At 44.1% G+C, this 24,871-nt stretch overlaps 1 protein-coding gene across 4 annotated transcripts in view; it reads right to left on the bottom strand.

The window, feature by feature from the left end:
* The window catches only part of mfge8b (milk fat globule EGF and factor V/VIII domain containing b), a 77,965-nt gene extending 61,674 nt beyond the window's left edge, over positions 1-16,291 (bottom strand). The window contains exon 1 of one of the 4 annotated variants that reach the window (XM_078530003.1): positions 15,957-16,291. In XM_078530003.1, the coding sequence (XP_078386129.1) occupies positions 15,957-16,026 (70 nt within the window). In that variant the 5' untranslated portion in view covers positions 16,027-16,291. The remainder of the gene's footprint in view (positions 1-15,956) is intronic. The other 3 variants (XM_078530005.1, XM_078530002.1, XM_078530004.1) reach the window with 3 other exon arrangements.
* Between the last annotated feature and the right edge of the window lie 8,580 nt (positions 16,292-24,871).

The following is a 24,871-nucleotide window of genomic DNA, read 5'->3' as shown; positions in this document are numbered from 1 at the left end:
GATGACATGACTGTAACTTTATATTTACATAATATTGAGACAAGGTTCAGGCTGAGGGAGGGAGGGATAGTGTGCTACTATAGTCCTGTTATGGTCTCAAAGATCATGATAGACTGTTGCATGTTATGGAACTTCACCATATACAGTAGCTTCAGATTACAATACAGCAGCTGGAAATGAGGGCCCAGCCCAAATATTGGCAGAGGACATTGAAAATGAGCGCAAAAAGCTGTCTGATTAACCTCAGGAAGGAGTCTAATGATAGTTCCAACAGACAAATCATTCGACCAAGTCGCTATTCTCTCATGCACGATCTATACGCAATTACAGAATGCATGGTACCTACATGGTTATCTGCCTTCCTCAACTACTGTGGATTCCAGTACATTCATTTGTTATTGAAAAATGTTAAGCCAAAACTTTTGTTCCATATGTCACAGACTTAATTTGAACCTGGTCTTTATGTTGGGGCAAAATAAGCAACAGATGAATACATCCTTTTATTCCATTTTTAAACACAAAAGTACAGTGAATTCTTTCAGTCCTAGGCTGCAAAACAACTCTCAACAAAGTCCTTGAAATTGAGAGTTGATATGGTGCCTGGGACTGAAAGAATTCACTGTATGTGATGCACATTGTTAAGTTAGCATAACAGGGCAACGTCTTTGGAATGTCTCCATGGCCAATGAATAGTTTTTCCCTTTCCACATTGATCTTTATTCCTCAGGTGAGACAGACCACATCAAGAGCACTCACTGGAAACATCATTAAGTAGTGTGGCTTGGACCTGAAACATGTTTGCAAGAATGCCAAAGCACTGACTCAGTCCAACACGTGTTTGCTGAGTTCTCCCAAATCAGACTGGTGTAGATCTGCAAAGAACCCTGGAGATTCAATCCAATGTAGAAGATGACCAGAGATTTGTATTTTGATATTCATTCACGATGATGTGGGCATCACTGGCATGGCCAGCATTTATTGTCCACCCCTAAATGCCCTTTGGAAGGTGGTGAGCCGCCTTCTTGAGTCACTGCAGTCTGTTTGGTGAAAATACAGAGTCCATATTCCATGTTGCTTTTTCAAAGTAAAGTGTCCATCTCCCAATAAGCTTTACAGGCTTATGACGTGACCGTATACTATATTATATATACATAGGCCTGAATTTTACCTTTGTGGGGGCGGGCGCGATCGGCGGGCCCACGACCGGTCAGGAAACAGGCCGCTGCGCCGATCACCATTTCACGCTGACTGGCCAATTAAGGCCCACCATGCATAAAACGTGTCTTCCCAATGGTCAGGAAGGGCCAGGTGGGGGAGGGGGCCAGTTGGCTGCCGAGTCCAATGGTAACCCAGCGGCTGGTTTGAAAAGGACACAGGCAGCTCCTTGAAGGCTGCCAGGGAAGAACTGCCAGGGAAGAACGTATCTGCTGCAATGTGAAACACTAAAGTTATGGCATCAAGTGCGGCTGGAGATGCCAGGCGGGAGGGCAGGCCGGGTGGGCACTTGGCCCCCTGGTTTCTGGATGATTACCTCACAGTCCTCCTGGAGGAGGTGGCTCCCAGGAGGGACACCCTTGTCCCCAGAGATGGAAGGAGGAGGCCACCGCACCTGACAAAAAGAGCTTGGGAGGAGGTGGCAGCACAGGTCAACAGCCATGACATTGTGTGGCACACAGGGGTGTAGTGCCGCAAAAGTTTAACAACCTGCTGCGCTCGGGAAGGGTGAGTACTGTGTTGTCATGGACCAGCGTGTTCATGTGTTAAGGTCTGGCCATCCCCCGCTGTGGAGCTCAGGGGTGTTAGAGTCTGGCAACTGTAAATGACGCTGGGGCTAGCCAAGGAGGTGAGCCCTGGCTGCTTGGACTGAGTGCCTTGCGGCTCGAGGGCCAGTACTCGGGCATGCCCTGCAAGGTGTTCCTCAGGTGGGGTTGGCCAGACTGCAATGGTGCTGCAGGTAGAGGGTGGACTAATCCATGCTCCTCTGTCCTTTCAGGAGAAGATGACCCATAACAACATTGAAAGATTGAGGACAGATGGAGGCCCCCCAAACCTCCTAATCCTATCCAGATTTGAGTAGGGTGCCTTAGAGATGGAGATGCGCCACGCACTTTGGTCAACCGGCCGCGGAGAGGCTGGGGTGTCAAACGAAGGTAAGAGTGCAGTGCATAGAGGTGAGAGGTTTGGGTGGTGCAAACATTCTGGTGTAGTCTCATCATTGATGGGACCCTCAAAACTGGATTTCCCATTGATAATTGAAAGACGATGGCACCATGAAGCAGATCTCAATTGTCTCACCAATTGTCTCACATGGCATGCACAGTGACAGTGTGATGTCAAACTAATTTAAGGTAGTTATGGAAAAGGACAAATATGGACCAGAAATAAAAGGTCCTGAATTGGGGAAGGCCGATTTCAATATGATAAGACAGGATCTGGCCAAAGTGGACTGGGAGCAGCTACTTGTAGGAAAGTCTACATCAGACCAGTGGGAGTCATTCAAAAAGGAAACAGTGAGAGTTCAGGGCCAACATGTTCCCGTAAAGGTGAAGGGTAGGACCAAAAAGTCCAGGGAACCCTGGATGTCAAGGGATATAGAGGATTGGATAAGGGAAAAAAAGGAGGCTTATGGCAGTTACAGAGGGCTGAAAACAGCGGAAGCCCGAAAGGAGTATAGAAAGTGTAGAGGAGTACCTAAAAAAGTAATTAGGAGACCGAAGAGGGGGCATGAGAAAACACCGACAGGAAAGATAAAGGGAAGTCTCAAGGCATTTTATAAATATATTGAGGGCAAGAGGATAACCAGGGAAAGAGTGGGGCCCATTAGGGATCAAAGTGGCAATCTGTGCCTGGAGCCGGAGGACGTAGGTAAAGTTTTAAATGATTACTTTTCATCTGTGTTCACTATGTTTTAGTTGTAGAAATCAGGGAGAAGAACTGTGATATACTTGAACAAATTAGCATTGAAAGGGAAGGACATATTAGCAGTTTTAGTGGGATTAAAAGTGGATAAATCCCCACGCCCACATGAGGTGTATCCCAGGCTGCTATGTGAGGCAAGGGAGGAGATTGCAGGGGCTCTGACATTAATTTTCAAATCCTTTCTGCCCGTGGAAGGGGTGCCAGACGACTGGAGGGCAGTGAATATGGTGCCATTATTCAAGAAGGGTAGTAGGGATAAATCAGGTAATTACAGACCGGTGAGTCTAACATCAACGGTAGGGAAACTATTAGAAAAAATTCTGAGGTACAGGATTAATCTCCACTTGGAGAGGCAGGGATTAATCAGGGATCATCAGCTTGGCTTTGTCAGGGGCAGATCATGTCTAACAAATTTAATTGCATTTTTCATTGAGGTGACTAGTTGTGTAGATGAGGGTAGTGCAGTTAATGTAGTCTACATGGACTTCAGTATGGCTTTTGACAAGGTGTGGCATGGGAGAATGGTCAAGAAGGTAAGAGCCCATGGGATTCAGGGCAATTTGGCAAATTGGATCCAAAATTGGCTTAGTGGCAGGAGGCAGAGGGTGATGGTCGAAGGTTGTTTTTGTGATTGGAAGCCTGTGATGAGTGGTGTACCGCAGGGACCGGTGCTGGGACCCTTGCTGTTTATAGTGTACATTAATGATTTAGATGTGAGTATAGGAGGTATGATCAGTAAGTTCGCAGCTGACACGAAAATTGGTGGGGTCATAAATAGTGAGGAGGAAAGCCTTAGATTGCAGGACGATATAGATGGGCTGGTAAGATGGGCAGAAGAGTGGCAAATGGAATTTAATCCTGAGAAGTGTCAGGTGATGCATTTTGGAAGGACTAACATGGCAAGGGAATACACAATGAGTGTGTAGCACAGTACAGAGGACCAGGGGGACCTTGGGTACATGTCCATACATCCCTGAAGGCAGCAGCACAGGTAGTTAAGAAGGCATATGGGATACTTGCCTTTATTAGCCAAGGCATAGAATATAACAGCAGGGAGGTTATGTTGGAGCTGTATAAAACGCTAGTTAGGCTACAGCTGGAGTACTGTGTGCCGTTCTGGTCGCCACACTATAGGAAGGATGTGATTGCACTGGAGAAGGTGCAGAGGAGATTCACCAGGATGTTTCCTGGGCTGGAGTGTTTCAGCTATGAAGAGAGACTGGATAGGCTAAGGTTGTTTTCCTTAGAGCAGAGGAGGCTGAAGGGGGAACTGATAGAGGTATACAAAATTATGAGGGGCATGGATAGGGTAGAGAGGAAGAAACTTTTCCCCTTAGCGGAGGTGTCAATAATCAGGGGGCATAGATTTAAGGTAAGGGGCAGGAGGTTTAGGGGGTTTTGAGGGAAAATTTTTTCACCCAGAGGGTGATTGGAATCTGGAACACACTGCCTGAGGGGGTAGAAGAGGCAGGAACCTTCACAACATTTAAGAAGCATTTAGATGACCATTTGAAATGCCATAGCATACAGGGCTAAAGGTCAAGTGCTGGAAAATGGGATTAGAAATGATAGGTGCTTGGTGGCCGGCACGGACACAATGAGCCAAAGGGCCTGTTTTTGTGCTGTATAACTATGACTCTGTGACTCTAATGACATGTTGTTGTTCTGCCTTAGATTGGTCAGCACGCACTCAAATCGCAGGACCCTGAAGAGCCACCCCTGACGCCAGAGGACTGCCAGGTTTCACATGCACCTGCGTCACACCCACTTTCTGAACCATGCACCAGCACCTCAGTGGGCATTAGATCCTCGGCTATAATGTCAGAGCGCTGTGGTGAGGAGCAGGCGGAGGCAGAGAGTGCCCAGGGCCCCGCCAGTCGGAGGACGGCTGGAGACCAGGATGGTGCTCACTCAAAGGCAGATATTGAGCCTCTGTAGTCATCCATTAGGCATCAGATGCTGGATGTCCAGTGGGGTGTGCGGAAGGAACTGGCGGAGATCTATGTGTACCATGATCTCTGTTGTGGACCTCTTGGCCAAACACACTGCCTCCTCCACTGAGAGAGTGACGACTCTTATGGAGAGGCAGCTCCAGAAACAGAATCAGGGGTTCCTGGGGTTGCGCTCAGACCTGCAAGCCCTCACACAGACAATGACATCAGGTGGTCAGTGCCAGTGTGGGGGATGGATGAAGCACCCAGTATCCCAGGTAGCTACCCATTCATATTGAGCAGGAAGGTCCAGAGCAACCTCACATTAGCACACGTGCTGCTTGCCGTATCTGTGGGATTCTCTCAGGGTGCTCTGGATGACAGCAGCATCTCCTCTGCTCCTTTGTCAGTGACCATGGCATCTGATGAAACTACGATAACTGGGGAGATGCCAGCTGGGGCACTGGCCTCTCCCTCCCAGGCGGGGCCAGCACAGGCTCCACTGGTCAGAGGACGACCGCCAAGGTCATCAAGGCCAACAAGACACCAGAGTCAGCAGCTGTCTCCAATGCTGCTACCAGCGAGTGAGGGGGTGAGAGGGAGGGGGCACCAAGACGTATCACTCACAAGTGTAACTTTAAGGCACCATGAGCACAAGAGGGACAGGTGATCTTCTGTTGTGTAATGTTTTGTTTATGTTTTCTGGTCTGGGGGTTAAGAACAGAGAAGGTGGTGTTAATTTTTTTGGATTGTCAAAAATGAGATAAATTTTGTTTTTGTCCTAATGGCCTGAGTATGCTTCACCTTTGTATTTTTTTGGGTGCAGGGTACGCTAGTATGTAAGGCTGGACATGAGTGTCTCTAAACTTTATTGCACAGGCACCGAGTGGACTTTGGGTTCAAATGAAAGGGTCATTTCAGAATCCGGGATGGAGGCGACAGCCCTGGCATGAGGTGAAAGCTAATCTTTGGCAGCCTAGCTGAAGGAGCATTGAATCAAGGCGTCCCTGGTGTCCCTGCCTCCCTGAAGGATACAGAGGTCTGTCTCCACACCCTCAGCATTCTCCTCACCGTGCTCCTCTTCTGACTCACTACTGGATTCATCCTCTGTGGCCCGTGGAGCTGCGTCAAGATCCTTTTCCTCCAGTGGGTCCCCCCTTGCCAGAGCCAGATTGTGGAGAGTGCAGCATGTAACCACTATCAGTGACACCCACTCTGGGGGAGCATCGTAGTGCTCCCCTGAACAGTCCAGGCATCAGAAGTGCATCTTCAGAAGGCCTATGGTCCTCTCCATCACCGACCTTGTGGAGGCATGACTCCTATTATAACGCTGCTCTGCCTCTGTTCTTGGATGGCGGAGAGACATCGTAAGCCACCTTTTCAATGGATAGCCCTTGTCACCCAGCAGCCATCCATCCAGTCAGGCTGGGGCACTGAATAGCCTCGGCATCTGGAAGTGTCTCAGGATATAAGCGTCATGGGAGCTGCCAGGGTACTGTGCACAGACTTGCAGAATCTGCATTCTGTGTTCACATATTATCTGGACGTTCATCGAATGGAATCCCTTCCTGTTGACGAAGGCACCCGGCTGACCTGCTGGAGCCTTGATGGCCACATGTGTACAGTCAATTGCACCCTGGATGCAGGGGAACCCAGCAATTGCTGCAAACCCTCTGGCTCGCTCAGCCTGGCTGGCCTCGTCCGGACAGAAATGAATAAATGTCATTACCCACCTGAACAGAGCTTCTGTCACCAGCTTGATGCAACTGTGGACAGCTGATTGGGAGACTCCACAAAGATCACCCACTGACCCCTGGAAAGAGCCGGAGGCATAGAAGTTGAGAGGCACTGTGACTTTCAGAGCCACTGGCATAGGGTGTCCGCCTGCGCAGTTGGAGGTGATCTCAGGCCCAATTATCTGACAAATGGAAGTCATGGTCTCCCTGGAGAGGCAGAGCCTCCTTCGACATTGCACCTCAGACATATTAAGGTAGCTCTGCTTCGCTGTAAACCCTGGCAGCAGGAGAGTGGCATCTTCTGCAGCCCTTTCCGCCTTGGACTACCTGTTGGCCCTGCACCCCTTGTGCCTGGGCCTCTCCTCCCACAGGTCCCTCCCCTGGAAGCTGCATTGGGACACCCGGCCTCCTCTCCCTTCTGCCCCTCTCTTCCTCCTCAGAGGAGGTGCCTCCAGCAGAGACCACAATCCCCATTACCAGGGTAAGGGGAGGCTGTCTGATACCTGGAAGGGTCCACATGGTCAAAATCCTCCCGGGGCCTTGGAGACACCAATGAGTCCTGACATGAAGCTTAGAAATGATAGGAATGAAGCTCAGAATAGAGATGAAGCTGTCAAGTTCAAATAAGCAACCAGCAGCAAACTATCTCCTAAACTCCTCACTACTCACACTGGCAAGGTTGCTGAACCTTTTTATCCTGCCCTTGAATGAGGTTTTACAAAATGTGGGCTGCCCACTTGCCCCTTTTGCCTGTGTGACGAGTGCGAAATCGCACGGACAATGTAATATCGGCTTCAATTGGGTTTTTAATGGTCTTAAGTGGCCTCTTAATTGATGGCGGGCGCGGCTCCGACTCACGGGTGCGCACCCACCGACCTGAAGATTGCGCGCATGCAGGATGACGTCGGGACCGTCGCGTTATTTTACACCGAATCGGGTCAGGCACGTGCCTGCCCGCAATGCATAAAATTCTGCCCATAAGGTTGAGACAGGGTTTGGAAAAGGTGCTGCTCGGTCGGAAGTTCCAGAATTTTGACCCAGCAATTTCTCTTCTGCCAATCGCGTGGATTATCATGTTTTGGTCAAATCAACATTAACATCTACCTTTAAGAAACTGAAGTCATAGCAGTACCATAGAAGTGGCTATCATTTTTTTGAAAGTTGCCCATACCTCTCCCCACAGTGTCTGGAATGAGGTAAAATCAAGGCTCATATTATGCCAGACAGCCTCTCTATAGCTTTCCTCCTTTGGATCCACCCAACATGAACCGGAATCCACGGTAGTTGAGGAAGGCAGATGGCAATGTAGGTACCATGCATTCTGAAAATGCGAATAGATTGTGCATGGGGTCGAAAGATTTGTCTATTGGAACTACCATCAGACTCCCTCCCAAACTACAGTGACAGCTTACCGTCCCTATATTGATGCATGGTCTGGAGCTGTTTGTTGGGCAGTCCTGAATTAACTTTTGCTGGTTCAGTCCTCCAAAGATCAGATCATTGAAAACAGAGAGGTTATAGAAAAACATTGACACAGAATGTGCTGGTAGATGGACTTGTTCCAAATGCCAACACGTTTAGTGCCAAGTGACAGCCAGATGGGAAAACAGCAACCATGTGCCATGGTGGAGACTCCTGACTTTGTACAAAGATTAACACAGTGCCAGGGAAGGACAAAACAGTTTGCTGGCAGTACCCAACTTGCTGTATTAAAGATTGCTCTCAACACTTACATGCCACATACTGCACTGGACACAGATACATATATTTTCAACCGCAATATATTTTCAGCTGCAATAGTTTTAACGTATTTGCAAGCATGCTGTTTGTAAATGTATTTACTTCAGTAAAATTGATAAACAGAAGAAAATACAAAGGAGGAACAGGAGGAAGTGGAGCACATGGGATTTCCAACTATTCATGAAAGAGTCACAAGCAAAGTTGACACCTTCACACTTCATTTCAAGAACAGCTAGGGACAATCAGTACAATTCTAATGTTATTGGCACATTATTGCAGAACCACAGGAAGATGTTTGCATAAAATTTGCATAAGTGTGCAAAAATAAACTAAGCACCAAAAAAAGCCTAGACTTTGATTGACGAAGTTCAGCAGAGTCCCAGATCTAAGAGCATAAAACGTAAGAACATAAGAAATAGGAGTAGACTCTTAATATGCCATTCAATATAATCATGGCATATCTTGAGCTTCAACTCCATTTTCCTGCCCGCTTGATATCCCTTGATTCCCCGAGACCAAAAATCGGTCTATCTTGCCTTAAGTGTATTCAATGATGAAGCATCCACAATATTCTGGGGTAGAGAATTCCAAAAGATTCACAACCTTTTGCGCGAAGAAATTTCTCCCCATCTCTGTCCTGAATGATTGGCCCCTTACCTTAAACTATGTTCCCTTGTTCTAGATTCCCCAGCCAGGTGACCCAACATATCATAATCTACCCTGTCAAGCTTCTTCATAATCTTCAATCTGTGCTGTGCTAACTGATCCCAGTTGAGGTGGCAGAAGGGTAAGGGGGCGGGGGGAGTTGGGGGTCCGGCACTGCAGTTGGTCTCTCTGCCCCTAGAACTCAGTCACCTTCACACATTTATCCAGGATCACCCTAAAATGCCCCACTTACAGCATCCTCAGCAATTACGGCTTCTCGGTGATTCCAGTGGTTTTGTGTCCACTACCATTTCCTTGTATTAATTGCTCCCTCTGGGGTAAAAAGCTTCCTGATATTAGTCCTAACTTTGCATTTCACTAATTATTTGAACCTACGACCCTTTGTCTTAATTTTGGAATTTAAAGTAATTTTCCAGTTACTTTTTCCTTAACACTTATGATCTTACGTAACCTTTCAGATCAATTCTCAAACACCCTCTCTCAAGTCTCTAGACTTTGCTCATAATTCAAATCTTTAAGACTGGCGATTAGCTTTGTGGTTCTTCTTTGTCTTGATGGCAGTGTTTGAATTTCTCCCTTGTGTTTCAGAATTAGGCAGGGCACTCAAGGTCTATCCTGACCAGAGCACCATGCAATTTGTTGACACCTTCTTTTGATACATTTATATAGTTCAATATTCTATTAGCTTTGTTGATGGCCGTTCTACATTGTTTGGGCATGTTGATTGTAAAGTCTATGAAGGCTCTTTACACAATTTTATACTTAGCTGTTTCAACACCACTCAGGGACATCTTCTCCTTTTTGATGGTTAGTGACTCCAGATGCAAGGTGTGCACCTGAATGCTGGCTGAAGGCAAAACTAGGCTCAGGCAGAAAGAATTGGCTCTTGGCAGGGTAATCATAGGCCAACTGGCACCTTTGGAACCGTATCCTGTCATCACCAACAGGAAGTGAAAAGGGGAGAAGAGGAAAATTAGAGAGGGGAATCAGCCAAGTCTTCATTTTACAGATTTTGCTGCAAAAGTGGATTGCAGAGCAATTAAGCCAAAAATATAGCTAGGAACACATTGCATCAATTTACTCACCACCATATATTTTTATCCATGCAATTTTCCTAAGTTAATTCATTTTTAGCAAACTGTTCATGTAATTAAAGTGCAGATTGGGCTCAAGATAATATTTTGGACACAGCATCCTTGTAATTTGTTGCTTTTTGTTTAAGTACATAATGCGATTATTATACATTCTTGAACATCAGCAAAAGGATGTTTTTCAAAAATATTATCTTCGCATTGGTCAAAACCATCTTCAGCTAAAGAATTCTTGTGTTTAAATATGGTCATATTATTGATTATGTTTTTTTTTTCTTTTTCACAGATGAGTGCATCTACAGAAATATCATTTGCATCATATCATTTGTGGCTCAGGGTTCCTGCTAGAAAGTGTTAGGTGAGGTAAGGACATGGCAAGCTTTGGCTGAAACGCCACCTGTAGTTGAATAGTCTATTGACCATCATTACCTTGGCTCATGCACATGGCCATAACTACCTATGGAGGCTGATGCTTCACTTTTGATGAAACATGTCACCCAAACACTAACCTCCTTCTTCTCATTCAGATTGTGGCCAAACAGTTGGGCGTTTTCAGGTTTTATTTTAGATTTCCAGCAGTTTTGACTTACCAATCATCCCTCAGGTGCCAATTATTATTAATAGACTTTCTAACAGGAGTGCCACAGACTCTCAGCCAAGCCAAGGTTGATTTCACTTTTTCAAACTATAAATCAGTGTGAGGCAGAGTATCCTTTTCCCATGAAATGATAGATGCCATCTAGCCACTAAAAGCACAGCCATACATTCTCCTGTCCAAAGAAGGAAGCGTGAAAAATGGCTCCAATTAAAAAGCTGATTCGTTTTGCTTCTTTCAATAACACTGAGTTGGGAGCTGAGCCAAGTCATAAACTGGTTAGAATGTCAGTTCTCCTGTTGTCATCCAGTGCTGATAATGCTACATTATAACTAGCTGGTGACCAAATGAATCCTTGGTATCTGAGGTCCTCTGCTACAATGCTGTAAGGAGAATGCCTCTAGTGTTCAGCAAGTCATATCCAGCCCTTTACCAGAACTGATGAAGCGTTCTATCTGAAATATTATAATTTGGAAGTCCGAAAGGTTTGACTCACTAAATGTTTACTTCTAGGTTTTTAACTATATTTTTCCAGCCCCACTCCAGGATTTGAATTCATAACCTAGCCTAAACACCATAGTCCAGAACTGAGGAAATGCTGCATTACTAGAACTGCCATCCCTGAGATAAGAGGTTAAACTGTGGCTCTGTCTGTTCTGGTAGGTGTCAAAGGTCCCATATAGCACTATTTGAAGAAGTGGGTGGGAAGGAGGTTCTCTGGTGTCTTAGCCAACATTCCTCCCCTCGACTATGCAAAATAGACAGATTAACTGATAGCTCATTCATTGTCGCTGTTTGTACAATTTTGCAGCGTGCAATAGACCTTTGCATCTGCCTACATATTTAACAGTGACTGCATTTCAAAATAATTCATTGTACGTGAAGCACATTTACACAGTTCTGTGAGTCCTGCTCATTTGTTATACAGATGCAAATTTTTTGTTTTATCCTCCAGCTAATAGTTTTATGCATTTCTCTTTTAAGGGAGAACACCATCTCAAGTCACTTAAGGTCTACTACACTTTAGGAATAGTTGTACAATTATCTTGCACTTTTGGTCCTGAAACAGCTAAGAGTTTAGACAAAATCCATTTGTCAGGAAATGCAACACATCACCACAGTGTATTCTGAAGTAAACAGAATCATCGCCCACTATCCTATCAGTGCAGCATAACTGAAAGGCAGTCTGAACCTTTGGACTGCATGCTACACAATACATCATGGAATGGCACATACCCATCATCAGGGTGTTGTGTAATACATTATGAAGTGACCCATATATACACCCTGTAACTGTTTTTTAACAAGCACAGGAGAGGAGGGTTGCCAGGGCAACTGAGCTGGTTTTCCCCAATTCCAGACTTTAAGAGTAGGAACCAACACTCATCTTGGGACCTTAAGCGTCACTGAGGCAGCAGATTCCCTTGCCTTTGTTTTTGTTCCATGATATTATGTTATGGGCGGGGAGGGTGCTCGTCCTGTGAGAGAGATACTAAACACACACCCAGACAGTAGTATTGCAGCCAGAGAGCTTCTCTCACATAAAATTGCTTTTGAAGATCTTTTTGTTATTATACTTACTGTTCACACTTATAACTTTGTGTTACATACAGAGATATTAAATGAATATCTAAAAGATTTATGTCATCTTGAACATGGTGTAATCAAAGTGAGAGACATGTGATGATGAGGAAAATTGAAATCTCTCCGTGTCCTACAGACTACAAAAAGTTCCCAAAACAAAAGTTTCTGCAGTTTTAGTACAGCTACAAAGTTACATATAAGGGGCCTGATTTCAACTTGATTCATTAACAGGATGTGAGCTAGGCCAGCATTTATTGTCACCCTCACCTCACCTCTGGAGTTCAGCTCTTTTGTCCACGTTTGAACCAAGGCTATAATGAGGTCAGAAGCTGAGTGACCCTGGCGGAACCCAAACTGAGAGTCAGTGAGCAGGTTATTGCTAAGCAAGTGCTGCTTGATAGCACTGTTGCTGACCCCCTTCCATCACTTTACTGATGATCAAGAATAGACTGATGGGGCGGTAATTGGTCAGGTTGGATTTGCCCTGATTTTTGTGTACAGGACATACCTGGGCAATTTTTCACACTGCCGGGTAGATGCCAGTGTTGTAGCTGTACAGGAACAGCTTGGCTAGGGATGCAGCAAGTCCTGAGGCACAAGTCTTCAGTACTATTGCTGGAATATTGTTAGGGCCCATAGCCTTTGCAGTATCCAGTGCCTTCAGCCGTTTCTTGATATCACGTGAAGTGAATCGAATTGGCTGAAGATCTGCGTCTGTGATGCTAGCAACCTCCAGAAGAGGCCGAGATGGATCATCCACTTGGTATTTCTGGCTGAAGATTGTTGCAAATGCTTCAGCCTTATCTTTTGCACTGATGTGCTCAAAATCCATTTACTCACAGAGTTAAAATTGGGTCCCTTAAGGATTCGGTCCTACAGATGCTTAGATTTCCTTTAAAAAAGCCTCAAATTTAGTTCCTGGTTTTGTTTCGTGTTATGACAAAGGCTGATTTGGTTCTAACTGTTTTTGGAAAAAATGCTTCTTGATGGGGGTTTTTCATTTAAATAATTACAGGTCTTGATCTAACTTCCCTTCTAACTTGATCTGGGCTGTGTCAGCATATAAAATAAACTGAAACATGACAAGGAAAGCTTATGCAGCAAAACTATTTAACAGAATCACTCAGTCATCTACCCAGTGCCCTCGTTGAATTTTATCATTTGTTCTGTTCATAGCTGAACATAAAGTGAACAACTATTTCATGACTTAGGTTGCATGTTAAAAATCCTTTCTATGTTACTCATTGACTTGATGGCACAATGGACTGTCATCATGTGGCACCACAGAAGCAGAATGCTAGTGATTCTTCACACATTGCCATTATAGCACAGAAGTGGAAGCTCAAAGAGCCAAGGTAGGTCAGACACTTTATCACACGACCAAGTAACTCGTAAAACTATTTCTTCAACTCCATTTGTCACCTTATCATTCTCAAGTTTCTTCTGTGTTGTATTGGCTATCAGGTTATAACTTAATAATGTAGATTTCAATACATTTATTGTGATTAATCATGATTTAAATCAAAATATTGCGATTACGTTTTTGCTTTCATACCCACTCCCAACAACATTCCCATGCCAGAGTCTTGTTGAGGTCAAGTGCCATGGGAACCATCTGTTCTCCAGTTGTATGGTTACCCAGGAGTTAGACTAGGATTTTTCTGTTTAACATTTCCTGGCTAACTATCCAGTTAGTATGTCAGAACTGTTCGAAATCTCCGACTCTAACTCATTGCCGAATATTTTTTCGAAGCATCCCGGGGAAGAGGGGAATTGCCCATTAGAACTTCAAACTTCCAGGCAATTCCCATGGAGTCAGTGCATTGGGACTCCAAGGAGTCCCAAGGCAGAACTTGTGGGGGTACATTCTGTGTCCAGGGATCCAGAGACCGGAATATCTGGGCTATGATGCCATTGATCACCTTATGAAACTGTTTAATCAACCCCTACTTGATGTCTGACAACCAGCTCCGCCTCCCATCCTCCACCCCTTTCCCTTGTGAAACACTTGGGGTGTTTTGTTCCAATAAAGATACTACATGAAAGCATGTTGTCCTTGTTGACATTCACACACAGCCATTTTCCAAAAGTTGTTACCGTAGAATAGACAGAAGGAGCCCTGGATGGTTTCAATCCCATAGAACAGTGTCAGCCATAACTCAGTAATACTCTTACCTCTGAGTCAGATGTTCAAGCCTCACTTCAGAGGCTTGAACACAAACAATTAGGATGACACTCAAGTGCAGTACTGAGGATGTGCTCCAGTATGTGAGATGCTTTCTTTCAGATGAGACGTTAAACCGATGCCCTGTCTGTCCTCTCAGATGAACATAAATGATCCCACAGTACTATGTTCAAGACAACCTAGGGAGTTCTGGCCAATATTCATCCCTCGATCAACATCACTAAAACAGATTTTCTCATCATCATCACATTGCTGTTTGTGGGAGCTTGCTGTGTGCAAATTGACTGATGCGATTCCTACATCACAACAGTAATTTCACTTCAAAAGCACTCGATTGCACTTTGGGGCAAGCTGAGGTTGTGAAAGATGCTTAAAAATGCCCAACTTACTTTCTTTCAGGCCAAATGTTAATTGTGTAAATATTTACATTTTTTCTTCACTTTTAGTGATTATAAATGTTTTGTTGTGAACTGATGACAGCTAATTAAAATACACTTTATTAGGCATTGTACAAATTCTAACCCTTAGTCATCCAGCATGCTATAGTGCAGGCACATCTCAATACTGCCCATTCAAATGATTAGTACAGTCAAACCCAAGAAGCTCAGTTTAGTTACAGAGGCAATAGCCAAGACCACCAGTTTACAATTTTCAGAATCCCTACAACACCAAGTGAAGGTTCCGGATTCACATACCATGAAACAGATGTGGATATTTTCCTCTGTCATTGTAAACCAGAGGTCCTAATTTTCAGAAATAGCAACCCCTTTTGTGTATTGGGGTAAGACTGTCGCTTTCTCAATTTGAAAACAAAGCAGGAAGATTGTGGAATGTGATTCTCAAAACAACAGAAAATATTCCTACATCCCAAGAAGTAAAAACAGACCCGGTCTCTTGCAGTAACATAAAGTCAGTAGACCTAGCAATAATTTCCCAGGAAGTGAATCATTCCATATGTTCTTGTTAGTTAGGAATCCCTGATTCATCTTTAAACTCTCCCAAAGCAAACTAGAGAAAGAAAACACTATATTCACTTCAGCTGAGTTGGAATAGAACCGTCATTCGCAGTTGACATGTGGCTTATCCTAACTTTTTATAGCCTGTAAATCCGAATTAGCAACGGGGGATCAATTCACTGCAGTGAACCACTTGTTTACATCTCCCTGGAACGGAGCACAACTCCTTGTAAAATGATTGTAAAGCAAAATAAGAAAAAACTGGCAGAGGTGAGTCTCACCAGGGCTGCGTTTTTCAAACAGCTTCTTGTTATTCTACCAGTTAAGAAATGATCTCATCTCACAGGGTGAATAATACGTGGAATTAAAAAGGGAGGGGACGAGGGGGGGAATGGGTAGGTTTTAGTCGAGATTACCCTAGTAAAATTCCCTATCACGAAGTACAATCTGGGAGTTAACACTCGGAAAGAACTCAATAGAAATCTGAAGTTATCTATGGCAGCAAAAATTCTCAGGCGTCTCTTCAAGTTTGTAAAGTCCAGCTGATCCTTACCACTTGATCCCAGGGCGAAGCAGTAAGTGATGAGCAAAGCAGCGCAGAACTTCGGGCTGTGGGGTCTCATCCTTTTCCCCCTACTTGTCTCTCGGCTTTGTCCTCGGAAGTTGTTAAGGGAAAGGTGGAAAGAAGCTGGAGCTGTCAAGAGCTGATATCGCAGATTAGAGGACACGTGCCTTTCTGTGCATCCAATTATTTCGCCGAATTGGAAACTCTGCCTCGGGCACCAGCCCAATGCGTCAAAGTGGGAGCTGCTTTCAGACAGAGGGGGAGGTTTCCTCTGTCTGCAACTCGCTCTACTTTCCGTCTCACTCTCCCTTTCTCGCTCTTTCTCATTCGACTTTTATGACTTTTCTTCCATCGTGTTTTTTTGGAAAGGAGGGGAGGGGGTCCTTTATGTATCTCATTCCCCAGAGTGTTGTTTCTGTCTGCACTGTTATTAAGATAATATATACTTAACATAACAGCTGATTTAATTACAAATAATTAGGGCTCCTGCATGATGAATAAAAGTCTGTTTTTATTACATGGGATTCCAGAATTTTTTTAAATCAGTATTTTGGAGACTGCATCCCGTAATTACTTGAAAATCTCCGGCAAGTGATTTTTGAAAGCGATACTTGCAAGTTTTTAAAAATTCTTTCTTGGGCTGTGGACATCACTGACAAAGCCAGTATTTGTTGCCCTTGTACTGAGTTCAACATGAGGCCATTGCAGAGACAACATGTAGGCCAGGCCAGGTAAGGGCATCAGTAAAACAGGTGGGGTTTTTTTTTGCAACAGTTGAACTATTTTACAATTCTACATTTTATTAATTGAATTTAAAATTCACCAGCTGCTATACTGGGACTTGAACTCACACCACAAGGATTGGCTAGGGTCCCTGGATTAATAACAAAATAAAAATAAAAATACCTGGAAAAACTCAGCAGGTCTGACAGCATCTGCGGAGAGGAACACAGTTAACGTTTCGAGTCCATATGACTCTTCAATAGAACGAAGGAAAAATAGAAGAGAGGTGAAATATAAACTGGTTTAAGGGGGTGTGGGACAAGTAGAGCTGGATAGAGGGCCAGTGATAGGTGGAGATTGCCAAAAGATGTCATAGACAAAAGGACAACGAGGTGTTGATGGTGGTGATATTAGCTAAGAAATGTGCTAATAGGTGACATTAAGGGTAGAAAGCAGGACGAGCAGGTACAGATAGCCCTAGTGGGGGTGGGGTGGGGGGAAGGGATCAAAATAGGCTAAAAGGTAGAGATAAAGCAAAGGATGGAAATACACTTAAAAATAATGGAAATAGGTGGGAAAAGAAAAATCTATATAAATTATTGGGAAAAAGGGGGATCGGAAAGTGGGTGGGGATGGAGGAGGGAGTTCATGATCTAAAATTGTTGAACTCAATATTCAGTTTACAGCCTTCCGGACTGAATATTGAGTAGAAATGTTAAATCTATTCCTCTCCACAGATACCACCTGACCTGCTGAGTATTTCCAGCATTTTTTGATGTTATATCAGATTTCCAGCATCTGCAGTATTTTGCTTTTATTTGCTGTACACTTAAAAAGTACTTCATTGGCTGTAAAGAGCTTTGTCCTGTAATCAGGAAAGGCGCCATATACATGTTTAAATTGGTTAAATCCTACTCTAAATTAGCAAAGAAATTTCACACAATGGTATTAATATGCTGTTTGCTAATATCACATAGTGTGATTTCACCATATTTGATGTTGAAACAAAATGATGGTAGCGTTGTAGGTGGACACTTCATCAGTGTTGAAGTGGAGGGGGGTGAGGGTGGTGAGGAGGAATTTTGTGCTCATGTTGATGAGGCATCTTAGTGTTGTAAAATGAAATGTTTTTCCACTTTGGGCATGCAATACCAAGATCACTCTCCAATCAGACCTCCTTTTATTCAGTCATGGGAGGTGAGCATCGCTGTCAAGGCCAGCATTTATTGCCCATTCCTAATTGCACTGAGAAGTTGGTGGTGACCCATCTTCTTGAACTGATGCAGTTATCGTGGTGTAGCCACACCCAGAGTGCTGTTAATGAGGGAGTCCCAGGAATTTGACCCAGCAACAGTGAAGGAATGGTGATATACTTCCAAGTCAGGATGCTGTGTGGATTGGAAGGGAACTTGCAGGTGGTGTTGTTCCCATGTGCCCAATGTCCTTGCTCTTCTCAGGGTTGTCCAACATATGGCCTGCAGGCCAGAGTCCAACCTGTCAAGGGTTTCCATCTGACCCCCGGCGTCCAAAATACACCTGTGGAAGTGACAGATTCTGCAAGGAGCTGCGCCTCCAATCACATGCTGTCTCTCTCCCACATTTGTTGCTGATAGGCTCACTGGTGAGCCTATCAGCAGCAAATGTGGGAGAGAAACAGTCTGCGACTGGAGAACCAGCAAGGAGTGCGGCGCCCAGCCTAAGGACTGGAGCGGTAGTGGTGGTGGCAGTGAGTCTGCAGTAGAGAAGGGGAGGATGTCTGCCGGGGTGAGGGGTGGTGTGGATGAGGCAGTGAGAGAGAGGCTGTCTGCTGAGGGGTGGGGGGTGAGGGAGGGTGGGTGTTGGTGGAAGCAGTCAGGAAGTTGATAGTGTCCTCTATGATCTTCTGTCTAGGTAGTGAATGGTGGCATAGTATTCAGCCATCAAGAATCTCGCAGCCAAACCCAATCCTATCCTGTACCGCACACTTTCCAGCAAGGGTCACTGAACAATGATCAAAAAAAGAATGATATCTTCTTTCACTTCACCAAGTCAGGAGTGATAAGGCCAATTTCCAGCCTTTTTAAGGCCATCTAGTCAGCACTTCATTGTGGAATCTTCCTGGTTTACATGGGTTGGCTCCCAACTTTTCAGCGCCTTTAGCTTTGAGCCTTAAAGTAGTTTTCTTCTGTACTAAGAATACAAGAACACAAGAAATAGGAGCAAGAGTAGACTATGTGACCCATTGAGCCCTCTCTGCCATTCAATACGATCATGGCTGATTTTGGATTTCAACTTGACTTCCTGCACATTCCCAATATCCCTTGATTCCCTGAGACCCCAAAAATCTGTCTATACCAGCCTGAAATGTAATAAGAACTGTCTTGGGAATATATGCATGGCATGGAGTAATACATTATTTTCATAAAATGAGTGATCTGTAGCACAAAATGTGATAGCATGATAAGACAAGAGGTAAGGTTTTACTGATGTTGGTTTGTAATAGGTGATATCTGGATGCTTGTCCTTTTTGTTGCAGTCAGTGTCTAAATTGACTCTGCCTTTGATTGCTAGGTGGCAGAATAGTGTAATCTGTTTGTGCACACCTTTGAAAACCTGAATGTATGGTGCAAAACTAGCAACTAATGCTGTAGGAAGGATGGAAAAGAAGCCCCTGTTGTTAACAGAGAACTGTTTCAATACAGTTATACCCTGAAATTTATCACCATTTGGGTCTCTGCGACCATGTATTTATTTATTTCCTGATTAACACCTAGATATGTTGTCTTAAAAGAGGAAGAGAGGTTTTGGGAGGGAATTCCTAAATCTCAGCATGTGCTTTGGGGGTGTTGTTCTGATTTATCCCCAGAAAGCCATCATGCTGGGTTATGCATTTATACTCCCTTGTCTCAACAGGAAACAAAAAGAACATTCCAGACTGATCTTGAACCAATGCCCTTTACTAAAACTATTCCAAAAAGGTATTATCAAATTGAATGGGTCATTCAAACACAAGACACAGGCTGTCTCAAACACTCATGGTGTTAAACTCACAACACCAGATTGCATAATCAGCTTAACCACCCACCTTATTTGGAAAAGTGCATAGAATATGTAAAAGGTCACATGATGAGATAGCCATGTTTGTAGTCTGCTTTTAAATCAGCAAGAAGCTGTTTCCAGACAGAGAGCTCCATCGAAAGCCATTGAATTAGCTGCAAGTCATCCAAGCAGCCAAGATAATAAACAGCAATACCTTGAAAGTAGGAGTTCCTAACAGAGAAAAGGAGTCCCCAACCTGTTCCGGTTAAAGTTCACCTGAGAACCAACCTCCTAGGATTCAACTAGAAAGCAACCTCACAGCCTGCTGAGAATCCTTTGTCTTACCAGACCTTCAATTCAACCTTAAAGCATCAACTTCATCCAAGAAACTACATGTCTGCCATAAATGAGACTGAGATAATTATAAGCTACAGTATATTATCCTCATCTGTATCTAATCTTTGAGTGTGTGTGAGAGGTCATGTGAGACGAGTGAGTGAAAATTTGTGTTATTTTCGGGATAAGTAATTGAGAATAACCTTTTTGTTTTAAACTCACAAAAGCTTGCTGCTAGAATTTTTTAATTTGGAGTCCACACTCTGGCCAGAATTTTCCCGTCAGCGATTTGGGGGCAGGGCCCGCTCGCCGATGGGAAAATGACATGGAATGACGTCTGGAAGAACCCCCGATGTTATCCCGGTCCATTTAAATTCTTAGGAAGGTGGGCGGACAGCGAAATCAGCTGTTCACCCGCCGACCTGTCAGTGGCCAATGGAAGCCATTGACAGGATCATTAAGCTCATTGAAAGACCTGCCCGTCCAACCTTAAGGCTGGTGGGCAGGCCAGGAGCCCCAGCGGGCTTCTGAAAAAAGATAAAACCTCATCCACTGGCGGGATGAGGTTTCATCTCAATTTTTAAAAAGTTTATTTAAGTTTCACTCATATTTATCAACATGTTCCATCTCGTGTGACAGTGTCACATGAGGGGGACGTGTTAATGATGTTTTTCTTTTTCTATTTTTAAAGCTTTTTTAAACATTCAGCGCTCTCCCTGAGACAGCACTTAGTCTCAGGGAGCAGCGCGCGCATGCGCAAAAGAGCACACTTTGACAGATGGGGAATCCTTCACCACCCCCCCCCCCCCACCCCCCGCCCACCCACCGCACAGGAAGTGCATAGCGCTTCCCGCTTCCCGTCGGGCAGGCCTTAATTGGCCCGCCCACTCAAAATGGCAGCCGGCCCTGCTTCGGCGGCGGAGTTCGGCTCCCCGCCCACTGCCGAGCCGGTGGGGCCCACCCACCCATCCAGGTCAAAATTCTGGCCTCTGAGTTTAAGAAAACACATAACTCTTACATACAAAAATATTGATCATTGGCAGTAAAGGAAATACATAAATTCTGTCTGTGACAATAGGTAAATGAGAGGTGATTCAAATATGTGATGGGCAATTGTTTTAGCAGGTGTCAGGTCATTTAGGAATCTTCTACAATGGCAGATATCTCACCAGATTAGTGTTCAATATAGTGACAAAAAGGTAAGCTAATAAATTAGTCTTTTCATTTGAAGCTTGGTCATAAAAACACACATTTTCTGTTGTTTTGATAGTAACAAGGTAAATTTCAAATGCCTTATCTTTCCAAAATTTGCTCACCGTGCCCATGAGAGAATAAAATTTGTCATGTGAGAGGCCATATTTCAAGATTGGACACCCCTGTTCTAGGTGATAGAGGCCACAGGTTTGGAAGGTACCGTCAAAGGAGCCTTGGCAAGTTGTGAATCTTGTAGATGGTATGTACACCATAGTTATGATAGAGAATGAATGCCTCTATACTGACTGATCAAGCACTCCTGTTTCAATTATTCAGAAAAACACAGGAATGATGCAGAGAAGGAGTAAGTCTCATTTGCACTCGGACAGTGCAAGGAGGGGTGCCCAGTTAGATCCTGGTTCTGCCAGGATTCCATCCCATTTGGACCAGGCATTCATTGAAGATTGGAGAGATCTTCTCTCCCACGCTTTATGTCAGTGGGTCTGTCAGGAGGATTCCTAGGCTTTCCTAGATAATTACTCTTTTGACACCCTTTGAAAGACCTCAGTGGAGCTCACATCAGCTGAACACTTCCATGGCTTTCTAAAAGTCCCAAAACTTTACCAGATAAGATCATTAACTTAATTACCTTCTCCAACTGGAGTAGCTGCAATGGGAGCTGAAGATTACTGAGGGAAAAAATCTTCAGCTCATTTGGGTCACAGAAGGGCTCAGATCATCCTTAGGGGGATGGACTTGATTAACTGAGGGTGGTTAACAATAGTACATTTTGGCTGTGCAAATGATCCCAGGTAGATGGGATTCCATCCGGAAGGGGACCCTAGGAATTTTCCAGTGAGGGAAAGCTCTCTGTACACTGCCACCTCAAGCACGCAGGCCCCATGTCCAGTATAAAAGGTGTACCAGAGCTTATTTTGCCTTCATGGACCGCATAGGTGCAAACACTGGAGCATCAGTCACTGGACAACAAATGTAAATCCATGTTCCTATTGATTTGCATACACTTTAAGCTGCTGATACTAGCTTATTTTGATCTTTTGATTTAGGATTTATTCACCAATGAGGCAACAACACTAAGAACAACCCTCGCCGAACTTTCAGGTTCATGAAATTTAAACCAAAGAAACAAGAGAATAAAGCTGCAAATAGAAATGAGTTGCATGGGTTTGAAGGGCCAGATTGCCAAGGGCTTGTAAGCCACAGATTGGATACTTGTGAAATGCAGCACAGGTTAAAAGCATAAACATGATTCCTTTACATTTATCGGTCAAGTGGTCCCTAGATCAGAACAGATTATAAAGAGGGTAATGATCCCATTGCAACCCCTCATCAAACACTCCCACATCATCCGTAATACAGCTTAGGTGCAATATAAAACTCCTCCTTGGAGGTGTCAGCTGTGGCTCAGTTCATAGCACCCTCGCCTTTGAATCAGAGGGTTGTGGGTTCATGTCCCACTCCCGGAAACCAAGAACTGTGATTGTACTCGAAAGAGTTGCAATCTGTGACTGTTGGTAACTTGAAAGAGTATAAAACTCCTCCTACTCTTGCCCATAAAATTGATTTAACCCCAGCCTCAGAAATGTTTCCTGTTACCACACCAATGTGACATTTTTGTTTCCCACACCGCTCATTATTAAGGCTGTTGTGAGTGAGTTTGCTAGTAATTTAGCAAATTATGCTAAATTATAGTAAATTTGGTGCATTAAAGTTACTGCTCTAAGAACTGAGCTGGGATTCAACTATCTCAATCTTGATAATGTCCAATCCGGTGTGGTACAGCGTCATGTGGGCCAGGAATGTCCATGATTAGATATCTGATCTGTACTGAGTTGGTTGATACCAATTGGTGTAGATGCTATAATTTCCAACAGTCTGGGGGAAAAGTTAGAATTTTCAGGGTTCCTGCCCCTGAGGTGAGGGTAGCCTCTTGTACTCTTCCCCAACAAGAATCAGCATCTTCTAGCAAGGAGGAGACAAATCTGAGAAAAACACAATAAAAAACTCTTTCCAGGGTTTGCATTTACCCAGGCCTGATGTTTGAAGTACAAATATAGTATGAACATACAAATTAGGAGCAGGAGTAGCCATTCAGTCCCTCAAGCCTGCTCTACCATTCAAAAAGATCATGGCTGATCTGATTGTGGCCTCAACTCCACTTTCCTTCCTACTCCCTATACCCTTGTCAATCAAGAATCTATCTAACTCAGCCTTAAAAATATTCAATGAACCTGTCTCCAATGCTCTCTGGGGAAGAGAGTTCAGACTCACTACTCTCTGAGAAAAATAAATCTCCTTACTGCCGTCCTAAATGGGGGACCCCTTATTGTGTCCAGTTATAGTCTCTCCTACAAGGGGAAACATCCTTTCAGCATCCATCTTGTCAAGTCCCCTCAGGATCTTATGTGTTTCAATAAGCTCATCTTTCCAGTATGTTAGCCAACTGCTCAACCAGGCTCAAATTACCTCCTCTTGAGCTGGCCCATTCAGCAGCGTTTCCTCACTTACTCTAATTTAGAATGCATTTTGCAGTCAATCATAACCAGCTGACAAGACACAAAACATCAACTAATAATAACTGACATGTCCATCCTTGGCCTGCTACAACATTCTAGCGAAGCCAAACGCAAACTGAAGGAACAGCACCTCATCTTCCGATTAGGCACTTTACGGCCTTCCGGACTTAACATTGAGCTCAACAGCTTCAGACCATGAACTCTCTCCTCCATCTTTACCCTTTTTTTTAAAGCCAGTTTTTTTTATTATTTATTCATTTTTCAATTCATTTTTTATCCTTTTTCCACAAATCCCTCCCCACCAACAGGACCATCTGTCACTTGTTTTTATGTTTTGCTTTCACAGAGCACTGACATTTGTTCTGCCATGAACACATTCTGCTATCTTACCTTTATGCCACCATCAGCACCTTCTTTAATCTTTAACATTACCATTAACACTCCCTTTGTCCTGTGTCCATGACATCTTTGTCAAATTTCTCCTTAGCTCCCAACTATCCCTGATCTTCTATTTTGCTCCACCTGCTCCACCCCCTCTTAAACAGTATAAAAGCCAGCACATTTCTACTTCTCTTTAGCTCTGAAGAAGAGTCATATGGACTTGAAATGTTAACTCTGTTTCTCTCTCCACAGATGCTGCCAGACCTGCTGAACTTTTCCAGCATTTTCTGTTTTTATTTCAGGTTTCCAGGATCTGTAGTATTTTATTTTTAACTAATAAAAACCCATTGATGCAAGTCAACAGAACAACAAACAGGTAGAAAATCTACCCCATATTCTGAAATCTATGTGCTGTGAAGAAATGAGTCTCAGTCAGTTCCTGCAACAACAACAATTTGCGTTTACATATAGGAAAACATGGCAAGTTGCTTCACAGGAGTGTAATCAGACCAAAGATGAACATCAGTCCAAAAGAAAGGTTAGGACGGATGACTAAAAGCTTGGTCAAAGTTTTAAGGAGAAAAAGAGCTTTAGGAAAGGAATTTCGGAGTTTAGGGCCTAGACAGCTGAAGCCATGACCGCCGATGGTGAGGTGACGGGATTGGGAGATGCACATGCATCCAGCTTTGCAGGACATCTTGGAGGATTGTCAGG

This window comes from Cetorhinus maximus, chromosome 26 (assembly GCF_964194155.1).
Source record: "Cetorhinus maximus chromosome 26, sCetMax3.hap1.1, whole genome shotgun sequence".
Classification (NCBI taxonomy): domain Eukaryota; kingdom Metazoa; phylum Chordata; class Chondrichthyes; order Lamniformes; family Cetorhinidae; genus Cetorhinus; species Cetorhinus maximus.
The sequence above is the reverse complement of the archived record's forward strand: the minus strand, read 5'-3'. Positions and strand labels throughout refer to the sequence as shown.